Raw genomic sequence first — 13372 nt, forward strand, 5'->3', positions numbered from 1 at the left:
CATCTTGCAGTAGATTTTCTTACAGAGAAAGGAGCTGCAGTTGTGCACTTTCATGAATTCACTAATGCATGGACCTCTCTAGTTGGCAGCGGCTGCAGCTGAAGTTGATAAAACAACTTCTGGCTGCTGTGGCCTCTGTAATAATCAGTAATAATCAGTAATAATCTAGAATCTAGAAATACCCCCAGATTCAGGACCTTCCTTTTCAGCAGGATTTCAGCTCTATCTAGGGCAGGCAATTGACCAATTTATCATGGCATGCAGGGTATGTTTAGAGTATTGCCTGGCAGGGAGAGGGCAGGAAAGTACAGCTTTGTTTGCTCACTGATAAAAGGATTTCTGAAAATCTTAAAATCAAAAAGATTTTAAAGGGAAAGCATCTACAAAAACTAATCTTGAACAACTCATACTAATAATATTTTTTGCTCCTAAATCTACAAACAACTAGAATTTCAGCCTCCTCATTTCAAACCATGCTAAGAAATTAACCTGTTTTCTTAGTATGATCTTACAAAGCATGGAAATCTTCAAGCAGTAAGAGAATGTGAAAACATTTTGTCTTTCCTATCTCTCTGTGTTAAAGTTACAAGAGCCAGAGGCTTATGCTAATGAGTAATTGCTACATAATTAGGAGAATGAGATAGTCATCTCTGTTCCAGCTCATGGAGAAATGGGGAAAAAAATTGACCTGAACTTTTCTTCAGTTTCTCAAATCCTCAGCTGTGTAGTGGCTAGGGATATTAACAGGAACCATGTGTACATGGATGAAACAGGGATCACAGATGGTCTTCTTCAGAGATTCATGTACTGAAATGGGTCAAGCATATGTCCCCAAAAGTTTTCTTAGCTTTTCTGAATTGTCACCTATGTATTGTCTTATAAAACACAAGTGCCCTATTTGTGTAAGGATAATTATGTTCTGGAGTATGAAATACTGTATATGATTAATAGCAGCAGGAGAAGAATATAAAACACCAGAGTTCTTTAATGATTATCAGCTTCAGCAACAAGAGAAGATAAAATACCATCATTCCTTAATGCGTCCATGGGTGGGTATCATCCCATCTGAGCAAGGAAATTCTTTAATTTTGTTTTTGGTAAGTAAGTATTTTATATATTTAGGTAAAAATGAACCTAGTGCTGGACCTGAACTCAATAAAATCCGTACGCCTGAGAAGAAACCCATGGAAGCCAAACAGGTGTGTGGTCTTTATTTTTCTTTCTTGTCTTCTTATATGGGCTACTAGTCATTTCCCATAACACATGAAGTGACAGAAAGGAGGTCATCCCAGATGAATCAATACACAGAAGAGGTGGGACACTAGGGATAACAAATCAGTAATGTAGACTTCACTTTTGATGGCCGTAAGGTTCTTTCCATCCATGGAAGGCTTTTGATTCAGCAGAGGAATTCTTGCATGGAGAATGGGCAGGTGACTCCCTTTTTCTACGAAGAACTTCAACATTATATATAATACAGCTTACTTAATTGGCTGAGAAAGTGGAATATTTTGAGAAAGTGGAATATTTGAGAAAGTGGAATATTTCAGGATTCTCTCCCTTACAAAATTGGCCTTCCGTGCCTTACAGAATTTACATCAGATATATAATGAGTCCAGACTAGAAAGGCTTTGTAGGCCACTCTTTAAAACTTGCTAGCATTAAAAAAAAGTTAGCAAGAATTTTGACAGATGATATTCTTTAACTTTTCTGTGCTGTTATTTTTTATCTATGTTTTAGTTCCCTATTACTTAGTGCTGATTTTTTAAAATTAAAAAACAACACTAAATCATGTCCAAAATATTTGTGCTTGCCCAACCACGAGACTTACTGATTTTAGAAGTAATTGGCGAATGCTCCTGCAGCTCTGCTCCCAATTTGCTCTGAAAGTTTGAGGGATCCTCTATAACAGCCCAGTGCCCTGAGCACGAGGCGCCTCTGATGGATCCAACTCACTTCCTCAAAGAGAAAGCGCCCATTCATTTGTGGAATAGTTGTCTCTATCCAACCTAATACATTTCAGTATTTTAATTAACCTTTCAACTTATAGAGCAAGTAAATACTCACACTTGTATGAGTAATTCAAATAAGCCTCAACTTCCCCAGCCCCCAGAAGAATATTGTCAGATGGAAATGGTGGGAGAATAGACTCTTAGGAACAAAGTCATTAACTGAGTGGGATGACCTAAAGCAAATTGTTTAAGCTTTGCAGATAAATAATTGCCTTTTGGTTATGTATTTGGTGCTTTTGTCTAGAAGCACAGGTAAAAAGCATGGAAACTGAGAGTTGTTTGTCTTTAACTAAGTTAAATATGATCACAAGCAAGCAGCTGGTTATTCATTTATATTACAAAAAGTAGTTGCTGGGGTGGATTTCAGTGATGAGGTGGTCTGGATGTTAAGGAAGGAATTCAATATAGCACTATGGCAATTCTCCACTCAGTGCAAACTTTTCAGTGAAGGATTCTACTAGTGGGACTAGTTAGCTGAATACCGCCCATAGTTTAAAACTAGAAGGACACAACTGCCGCTGGTCTTTGTAATATATAATTACCAAAGTAGCTATAAAAAAAAAATAGCATAGAAAAATGTTCAGATTCATAAAATACATGTAGGCAGTTTCAAGTCAAGTAGAATTATCAGTGAAATGTGTTTTTAGTTACACAATAAAGAAGAGAATATATAAGTTTTACGGTGCTCTTTCTTCACTTACGACCTTGTTCTTCCCACCTTCGTTAGATTTCACATGCCTAATTCAGTGTGAAAGTAATTAAAGTGTTAAAAGTAATTTGCTTGGTACAGTCATATAGCTTGCAGGGATTTTGTTGGCTATGTTTTCTAAAATGATTTTTAACTCAAAGTAATTTGTGTAATTTTCTCCAGGTTGACTTAGAAGCAAATTCCCAAAATAGAAGCCCGGAGTTGCGTCCCAGCGCTGCTTATCCTAATTCTAAATTTCACCGCAAAGATAATCTTAACCCCCGGCAGCTGAATCTTCACCTCACCCCTCCACATGCTCAGTACGCTGTTCCTAATCGCCACTTCCAGCACCTGCCCCAAATTCCAAGGCAGCCATACCCTTTACAACAACCGCAGAACCCTTTGAGTCAACAGCAAAATCATTTGTCTGAGCAGCAAAACCAAATGGATCCACAGCAGAACCAGATAGCCCAACAGCATAATCGTTTAAATCAGCAGCCACTGCAGACACCCTCACAGCTTTCCCCAGCCTATCAAACGGGCCCCAACCAGTCATTCTTTAAAAACCCAGTCCCACACAGACCTCACTCCCCTGGTGTAGACACTGTGATTTCAGAGCAGCACCCTCCATCTCTGTTACAAGAAGTCGGTAACCCTCTGAGACCCATTGCGCAGCACAACCCAATGTTGCCGCCTCACTTGAACCACTTCATTGAAGAGAATCCTCCAGGGATGCCTATAGGAGAGCAATTAGGTAGGTATAACCTCCACTTTTCATAGACCCAAACGGGACACAATTGTTCTAAACTTGAAAACTATGCTTATGTTTGGGTTTGGGGTTCATTTGTTGTTTTCGGTAGCACTGTGAATTTCAGTGTCGTTCAGTACTGAGTTATCTCCCTTTCTGTCCAGAGGGGAAGACAGGAAAATCAGCCATACTTGTGGAGCCTTTGCTTGAAGAGTTCTGTGGTGTTTGCATTTGAAACTCCTGATTGTGTTTTTCTGTTGTGCTAGGCACATTGATGCAAAGCCATGGGAAGGCAGGTGGGCCTTATCAGCAGCTGCACTCAGGTCCTGGAACTCATTCCTGAAGGAGAATGACCTTATCCCCTCACTACTGGCCACAAATGGGCCATAAATGGTTGCTCTCATTCTCAAGTGATTTCAGTTGCTGTGGTTACACTATTTTTTATGAGCTTTGTGTGTATGTGGGTGTATTTTTAAATCTTAACTGTTCTACAGTTTTCGAGTACTTTGTTGTAGTTATCATTATTAGCCTACTCTTCTTTAAAATGGTTGAGTTATTGTTTGAACTTGCTGTGCTAGCTGCCTTGAGCTCACTGAGGAAAGGTGGATTATAAATGCTTCAAATCATGGGTGGAGAACCTTAGGCCCTGGACCTCACGTGCCAAGCCTCTATATATGGACCTCCCCAGGCCACACCTCCTGCTGGTTCTGGTCTCCATCCCCCTTGAGTGTCCTTGCCTGTCTGAAATGTGTCCTTCAACTCTGCTCATGCCTGTTGCTTGCCTAGAGGGAGGATAGAGAGGGGCTTGTGCCTGTGTGTAGAATCTAGCCTACTGTACAAAGGGAAAATTGACATTTATTGCTCCATCCACTAATTAAACCACATTTCAAATATAGCAAGTGGTTTAAAAATGTACTGCTTTTAAATAATCCTTTAATAAAATAGACTGCAGTCAAAGTGCTTAAGCTGACACATACACCAGGGAAGGGTGGGAGAGAGTATGCTCATTTTGAACTGGCCCTATGAGAGATTACTGTAAAATAAAGAGATGCTGAGACCCCTTTTGTACACTGTGTTAGTAATATTATATTTTAGATTATTACTGTGTATCAGACGTGTAGAATTTCATTTATGTAAACAGACACTCGGGTTCGGCGATATAGTGTCCCAAACTGGTTCGAAGTCCACATCGTATTGTTTACGTAATTTTTGACCTGGCAATATATCGCAAGTCATGATGCGTGTGTGTGTGCTATGCAAAAATCACAATGTGGGGAAAACCATGAAGCCGGCCAATGCCTCTACATAGCTCCATTCTTATTTCAGACACTGTGATATATTGGCATATCACAATGCTGGTGAGGTATCACGATGCTGAAAACCAGATATTGCCTTGCCCTAACAAGACACAGGGCAGGTAAGATATATTTCAGTGTAGTACTATGTCAAAGGTACCACAAGAAGCAAACTTGGTACCAAAGGTGTTTTGATATTGTTTGTACAATTGCCATATGATATTGTGAAATGAAGTTTTCTGACATAAGCATCTTCAGTACAGAAGCTGGGTAATTTTCCCCAAAAAAATGTTTTGCAGATCGTATTCATGGAAATTTAGCTTTGGAAACCTTAAGGCAACAGCAAGCAAGACTACAGCAATGGAATGAGCATAACGCCTATCTCAGTCAGGGCAATATTCCTTATTCTCACCATCACCATCCTCACTTATCCCACCTTTCTCAGCAGCCAATTGGATTGCATCAGCAGCCAGTTAGGGCAAACTGGAAACTTGCCAACAATGTAGAAGATGAAACTGAGGCAACGTATTCAAGGTAATTGTGGAAAGAATTCTCAAAGTGTAGCATTTAGGTGGAAATGGGACATGGACACTTTTCATTCTGCCCTAGAGGTGAAAGGGTCCACCTGGCCCATCCCTTGCTACAAGGAGCAGTATCCAAGTTGTTCCTGGAATCCAGAAACTCTTAATTCTTAGGGTCCAGTCCTAGGAGGCTCATTTCAGGTGCCTAGCTTGAATGGGATGGACTTCAAAAAAGGGCTGAGAGTGCTGTGGCTCTCTTCACAAACATGGTTTTGACAGTGAGCACTTGAACCATGAGCACTGGGGAGGGGCAAGGATTAAATAAGAATCAGACAGGGAGAAGAGTGATGTCTCAGTACAGTGGTACCTCGGTTTTTGAACATAATCCATTTCGGAAGTCCGTTCGAATTCCGAAACATTCAAAAACCGAAAGCGGAAGTCTCAGAACGGAAGCCTCAATACGGAAAATTCAAAATGGAAGCCGCGTTTTCTGTTCGAGTTCCGAGGCGTGTTCTAAAACCGAGATGTTAGAGTTCCGAAATGTTCTACTACAGAGGCATTCGAAAACCAAGGTACCACTGTACACAGCATTCAGCCTGTCAATCTTTATAGTAGCATCCCAAATGTTCACATTAAGAATAATGGTGGTTCTTTTATGGCGTTAGATACTACAGTACAGTAGTAACATGTTAAAAGTCTCCTGGTACTGAAAACAATATATTGCTGAGATATATCAGAATTGGTGCCATTTGCACATTATAAATAGTAGATAAGATAAGATTAAGATAGCTTTGCAGGCAGATGCCAACTACAACAACTTTGCGGGTAATTAAAGAAAGCATCAACTTCACTTGCCCTGAGCATTGTTGAAATTTACTAGAATAATTTTTTTATTCATAGCCTTTATGTCCCAAGAGCTTAGGCCAGGTAATATCAAACAGATGGGTTGACAATCCATAGAGGGTTTGCAAATTGAACCTTTGGAAGCAAAAGAAGGATAAACAAAGAGAAAGGGAATACTTGTTATGCATTTGTATGCATATAAAGCAAGCCAGTCTCTTAACATTCATACTCAGCTACAATCTGTATTTAGAGTACCACTGCAGAGTCTGTACTTTTCTTCCCATAAAGCAACTGCACTATGTCCTCACCCCTTTTTATTTTTTATTTTTTATTAAAAAAACATCTTATGGTTCTAATTTTGGTTTTGGTAACATCCTTGGGAGTTTTCACAAAGTGAGTTGTTTCATGCTTCGTGTGAAAAGCACTACCTCCAATGAAAGGTTGGATTTAGCAGTTGGATATGTTTTGTGGGGGCACTTTCAAACATGTGGTTTCTCATGTGAAAGTGGAGGTTGTGCTACTTCATAGAAGTGTTGTATAACCCCAGCGCAGACAGTTTGTATTGGCCTAAATACATTGCAGTTTTTCAGTTAAACAAGAAATGTCTTACAACTTATTGTCTAGATTTCTAATGGTTCCCCCCCACTGCTTTAAGACTGTTTTTCTGCTTTTGATACTGTTTTTCTTTTTCATTGTTCAGAATTTCTGAAAAAAAGCTTTAAAAAATGTATTCATGCCCCCAGATCCAGGTCCAGATTTCTTGATAATTACATTTAAATGTAGATTGTATTGTGATTCATGTACAGTAGCACCTCAGTTCTCGAACATAATCTGTTCCAGAAGCCCGTTTGGCTTCCGAACCGTTCGAAAACTGAGGCGCGGCTTCCCATTGGTTGCAAGAGCTTCTTGCAGTCAGCGGAAGCCGCGTCTCACGTTTGAGTTCCAAAAAACACTCAAAAACGGAAGCATTTACTTCTGGGTTTTCACCGTTCAAAAACTGAAACATACGACAACGGAGGCGTTCTGGAACCGAGGTACCACTGTAATGCTGCCATTTCTCTTGAATGCGATAACATTTTACACTCCTTTCATTTCTAATCTGAGCAATCATTATTTTCTTAACGTAGGCTCCAGGATTTTCTCCGAGAACTATCACACCGCGATCAACATGAAAGCAGGGACCTAGTTGAAATGCCGCCACCTCAGTCGAGACTTTTGCAATATAGACAAGTACAATCCAGAAGCCCACCAGCGCTCCCTTCCCCTTCGTGCAATTCAAACCACAGTGGCCACTTTCCTAACTTCTCAGAGAACAGAGACATTGAAGTATCTAACAACCCAGCATTTCAGCAGCATCTGCCTCAAATGTACAATCCCCCTTTCTCAATGCCATCGGAACACATAAACCCGCCTTCCCTGAAATACCTGCAGCCTGATGGATCATGGACTTACGCTAATCTACACCAGAGTCATCTAATGGGGCAAGGCTTTCATTACGGTATACCTCCATTGCCTCATAGATCGCAGCAGAACCCTTTTATCCAAATACAGAACCATCAGCACACGGTTGGTCAGGAACCATTCAACTCCCTCACTTCGCGAGCAGTGTCTGCTTCTTCGCTGCACAGCTTAGAAGAGGTACGTGGGCTGCCATGTTGGTCATGCTTGCTTCCTGTTTAGAGGTCTGTTTAGAGTGAATAGATTTAATAGTAGCAAATGCAAGCTGATTAAAAAACAGGGAGCCAGTGTAATAGATGGCTTCAGGCAAGGTCTTGTATCATTTTCTGGATTCCACTGTTGAGGGTTTTATACCAGCTGCTGTCGCTTTAATTTCATTATTAATAGTTACTATATTTTTATCTTTAATACACATCTCCCAGGATTGCTGGATAGTGATTATTGTTTTCAGGATATGAAAAGCTACCCTCACGTATACAATTTAATTTCTTTTTCCAATTTTGATTTTGGATATGTGTCTGGATGAATGAAACTTGTAGAAATTAGCAAAGTAATATCTTATTTATTAAGAGTATATGCATCGTACATTATTTCAAAGCAATTTACTATTTCAAAAGAATATCCAGATTTAATATAGCTCAAACCATTAAGCTAAAACAAAACAAATCAGAAAAAAATACCATCAGGACATGTTACTTGGGTCAATATCTTATTAGTGAGGATCAGCCCCCAGTTGTAATCATAAAGCACATCCCTTTGATCTGTGCATTCAAGCCCTAATTGAGCATGTCCTGGCGGCAATATAAAACACATTTGTTTGGATAATGTATGATTAACAAATAAAAGTGAGGTTAGGTTCAAAGATGTACTTCTGCATTTGAAAGATCTTCGAGTCATGGAAGGACCATTTCACTGGAGCTCTGTGTAGAAAAGAGAAATTAAATTCAAATATATTCTTCTGGTCACATAAGGCTTGAGGAAGCATGAGAACTGTGGCAGAACTTGCCTATTATAGCAATCTGCTTCTAGTGATAGAAGAATACTGATAGCTATTTTCTTTTCCTCTTGCCTTCTTTGTATCCAACCCTCCAGTGTGGTTGTTTTATTATTGACAGGCTCCCAACCCAAAACACAATGGCAGTGACTCTTACTTGAAAGCAAGGAAAAGGTATTTTATTCAAGCCAACAGCCTTAGAGGCTCAGCAGCCAACAAGGCCTAGAAATCAAGATTCCAAGGGTCATGAGCAAGGCAAGAGATTGATAACTGAATGGAAGCTGGCTATGACTACATAATTATATCTAGGAGCATGCCAATGATGACCAGTTCAACTAGATTCCCCAGTATTATCCTTATTGTTCAGGTTCGGTAAAATTAATGTACCAGTTCTGTGCAGTGATGTTGCTACCACGGGAGGATTATGGGAGGTTCTAGTACAGTGGTACCTTGGTTCTCAAACTTAATCTATTCCATAAGTCCGTTTGACTCCTGAAACCATTCGCAAACCAAGGTGCGGCTTCTGATTGGCTGCAAGAGCTTTCTGCACTCCAGCGGAAGCCGTGTTGGACGTTCGGCTTCCAAAAAAGTTTGAAAACCGTAACACTTACTTCCGGGTTGTTGGTGTTCGGGAGCCGATTTGTTCGTCAACTAAGCCATTTGAGAACCAAGGTGTGACTGTACTCTATACTCTTCCCATTGCTCTTGCTTAGTTTGAGGGTGATGAATTGCAGCATGAGTTTTAGTATCTAGGAACTATGTGCTGATGAAGGTTGCAGAGGTTTTTCATGGACTTGGCATACACTGTAGAATGAGATGCTGTGCCATTATGATGAATTCTAATTGTGCTGATTAGAACCAAAGAAAATTATCAGGACCACAGCTTGTGATCATGAATGCCAGAACATCTCTGTGCTGTTTTGATGCCAAGTTATTATTATAACAACCTTAAATCTCTGTTTTGCACCTCATGTGGGGACTCCGCATCAGCCATAAAGGGGAAAAACATTTAAGATACATACTGATCTGGGCGAACTAGGAAAATAACTGCTACAAATCCTATTAATTTCAGGCTCTTTCAGAAACACAGTTGGGAACCAGGAAATTGCTGATTGACAGACATAGGAACAAATCTTCTGCACATAAATATTTATGTTTAGAATCGGGCTCTTCGAAATAAAAAAGACACTACTGTTCTCTTTTGGTTTTTTTGCCTTCTAATACAGTGGTACCTCGGGATGCGAACAGGATCCGTTCCGGAGCCCCGTTCACATCCTGAATAGAACGTAAGATGCATCTGCGCATGCGCAGGTTGCGTTTTGCCCCTTCCGCGCATGCACATGATGGCATTTTGCGCGTCTGCGCATGCGCGAGCGGTGAAACCCGGAAGTAACGTGCTCCGTTACTTCCAGGTTGCTGCGGAGCGCAACCCGAAAGTGCTCAACTTGAGGCACATTCAACTCGAGGTATGACTGTACTCAAAAGCTTAGGTATTTTGATTCATAATAAAAGATCACTTTTTACAGAGACTGAAGTCACATTAGAAGGGCATTTTACTGCCAGTGATAGAACAAAAAGTGGCATCCTCCCTCGCCAAGTCAAGGTGCATAAGTCCCTTCTTCCTAATCTACAGATGACCAGCCTATGGGCCACATGCAGCTCCCCCCACCCTCCAATCCTGTGAGGCCCATTTGTTATACCCCAGGTGCCCATACCCACCAAATGTGCTACCATGTCTATAGTTGTTTCTTCAGGAACATCCCTAATATGTTTTCTTGCCCTTAATTTTCACCTATCAGCTGGTGCTTCATTTCTTGGATGAAATATACAGAAATTCTCCTATCTGAGAAATGAAGGGTTTGGAAGTTCCTCTACTTTCTCGTTCAGTTCACTTCTTTCCCTAGGGCATTGTCACCTTGTGCCGGGAGGGAAGGCAAAAGACGTTTGGGATTTGAATGGAGATATTGCTAGAGATGAAAATCCCGTGTCCCTTCCCATTTTGAGATAGTCAAATGAATATACATTTTTAGGGAACTCTTTATTTATGTGAATAAACCCTTGGCAAGATAGGTCTGTAGAAATCTGTGTTAAAAGAATCCTCTGGCCCTGAAATGCTAGCTGCCTTGCACTTATTAAACTTTTTAGCTGAAGGCTTTCAGTCACATTCTAACTTACTTTAACAGATTAATGTGCAGATCTCACATAGTTTGCAATGAAAAGACTCTTTGAAGAAAAGATGCTAATTGTACACTTGCACATTGCAAGTTGTAAGTGTGATGCCCTTGAACGAAGTTTAGGAAACTACTGGTGTCATTGCTAGCTTTTCGGATTTTACAGAACAGGCCCCAGTTAACTAAATTTCCATGAAAAAGATATGCAGCATTTCTATTCCTCTGGCACTTGTTTTTAAAACGCTTATGATATCCTTTTCCTATAAGCGTATGGTATGGTATGGTATGGTATGGTATGGTATGGTATGGTATAGTATAGTACAGTGGTGCCCCGCAAGACGAACGCCTCGCAAGACAGAAAACCCGCTAGACGAAAGGGTTTTCCGTTTTGGAGGCGCTTCGCTAAACGAATTTCTCTATGGGGTTGCTTCGCAAGACGAAAAAATCTTGCGAGTTCCCGCGGGTTTTTTCCGCTCCCCCCCCTTTCCTAAGTCGCTAAGCCGCTTATCAGCTGTTCCGCTGATAAGCCGCCTCTCAGCTGATCGCTAAAAGCCGCTAGACCGCTAATAGCGCTAATCCGCTAAGCCATCAATGGGCTTGCTTCGCAAGATGAAAAAACCGCTAGACAAAGAGAATCGCGGAACGGATTAATTTCGTCTTGCGAGGCACCACTGTATAGTATAGTATGGTATAAGAGTATCTTTAAATGCACTGATTCTTGCATCCCTCCCCTCTTCACTTCAGCTGAGCTTAGATCTACTTTTAAAGGATATTGACTAACTGCTATATCCAAAACATGGATCCTGGCACAGATAAAACAATGGTTAGTTTAACAAGCCAGCTGCATAATTTATTATTGGCTTGTAATGAAACTTAGAAGAGTTGTTCTAAGCTTGGATTCCTTGTTTGGATGTAATATTAAGCCAAGATTCTTTAAAACTGAAAATAAACTTTGGTGAAGTCCTGCTGTGCAGCAGCTGGAATGGGCAACGTGCTAGTCTGATGCGTCACTCAGACTTGCTGGGGCTCATCCAAGGAACACTAAACAGCAGTTTAGCATCACATATAAACATGGCCTGTGTCTGTGTCTAGTTTTTTCGCTTATCTCTCTCGATAAAGAACCCAGTACTGAAGTGTTGATGGAATTTACATTTAAAACAGTTAAATCTGAATTCAGTCTGAATGTGCAGCTGATTTGTAAACCTGGTCTTGAATCCATAGTTCTCTTTAACCTTATCAAAGCCTATTGGATTCATTTGGCATAAAATCAATCAGTACACTACAGTGACCCAATAAAGGGGGGTCACTTGATAGTTCTAATAACTAAAAGGAAAGAACAAGAAGGCGCTCACCTTGGGTTAGAAAGATCCCACCACAACCATGAGGTAGTCTCTGTCTGGAGAGTGTTCCATAACTAGGGTGTCACCATGGAAAAGGCCCTCTTCCTTGTAACTTCTTGCTTCAGCTAACTAGGCGGGGAATCTGGAGAAGGCATCCAGTGAAGATCTTAAGGGCCGAGTAGGTATATATGAGAGCAGATGATCCTTCAGGCATTCTAGCAACAAGGGTTTAAAAGCACTTTGAAGTTGCCAATTGACTGAAAGCCAATGCAGATAACAAAGGCCTAGTGGAATGTGCTGTTATCGGCCAGTTTCCATTAATAATATCACACCCTTATTTTGGGCCAGATGAAATTTTTGGACTGTTTTCAAGACAGCCAAATTTCCCTGAATATGTGACGGGACACATTTGAAAACTGGCAATATTGTCTTGGATTCTAAGATAAATTAATGTAAGGAAATCCATGGAAGGAAAGTTTCCCATCATCTTCTCCACTCTGCAGCTACCTCTCCAAAAGCCATTTTGGAGGGTAGTTACCCTCTTGAACAATATGCTGGGTAACATTTACATTTGGAAACTACCACCAGACCTCATAATTGCCAAATCATCAATCTTCAGGTAAACCTCAAAGAGGAATTACTAAAAAAAAAAAAAAAAGGATGATTTGTTTTATGTTGCTCTAAGCTGACAAAACCGCAAAGGAGATGAAAATGCTATGCAATCAAGTACATCAACCCATGTAACTTGAAAAACAAGGCGTCACAAGTTCATGAAATGTCACTGAAAATTAGCTAAGTATATTTTGAGCAAAAATATTCCCCTGTGCCCTCAGCTGCTATCTTATCCACAAACGACATCAAAGCAAAATCACATTTTATCTCTGTGTTCCTTTTGCTTCCTTTACCTTCTCCTGTAGAACAGAGAAATGGCAGGGAAAGAAGCCTCTGTGTGGAAATGAAAAGTGTGTGCAAAACAAAATAATGCGTTTTGTTATGTTGTGTGCTTTGTGCTACCTAGAAATTATTTTCATGGGATAAATTAAACCAGTATGGATGAGCCAAAACTGCCAAGAAAGTAGAAGGAAATTGCCACTGGCAGATACTTCCACGCAATTGCACCCTGGAGGGAAGTTGTAAAAGGCAAGCTTAGAAGTAGCAAAAAAGAATGGTTGCAAGACAAAGTGAGAGATTAGGAATCAATAAGTCATTGTCGAGGTTGTGGGGTGGAGATAAACACTGCAATGTGATACCTTGGGATTTAAATAAATGTTTTATTTCTGCCACCATTAATATTTAACCTTG

At 40.4% G+C, this 13372-nt stretch overlaps 1 protein-coding gene across 4 annotated transcripts in view; it reads left to right on the plus strand.

The window, feature by feature from the left end:
• HELZ (helicase with zinc finger) overlaps window positions 1–13372 on the plus strand; it is a 120790-nt gene that overhangs the window by 97736 nt on the left and 9682 nt on the right. For all 4 annotated transcript variants that reach the window (XM_079965331.1, XM_079965333.1, XM_079965332.1 and 1 more), the window contains 4 exons: window positions 1123–1199; window positions 2884–3454; window positions 5043–5277; window positions 7235–7745. In XM_079965331.1, the coding sequence (XP_079821457.1) occupies window positions 1123–1199; window positions 2884–3454; window positions 5043–5277; window positions 7235–7745 (1394 nt within the window). The remainder of the gene's footprint in view (window positions 1–1122; window positions 1200–2883; window positions 3455–5042; window positions 5278–7234; window positions 7746–13372) is intronic.

The sequence above is a fragment of the Podarcis cretensis genome (genome assembly GCF_951804945.1).
Source record: "Podarcis cretensis genome assembly, chromosome: 2".
NCBI lineage: Eukaryota > Metazoa > Chordata > Lepidosauria > Squamata > Lacertidae > Podarcis > Podarcis cretensis.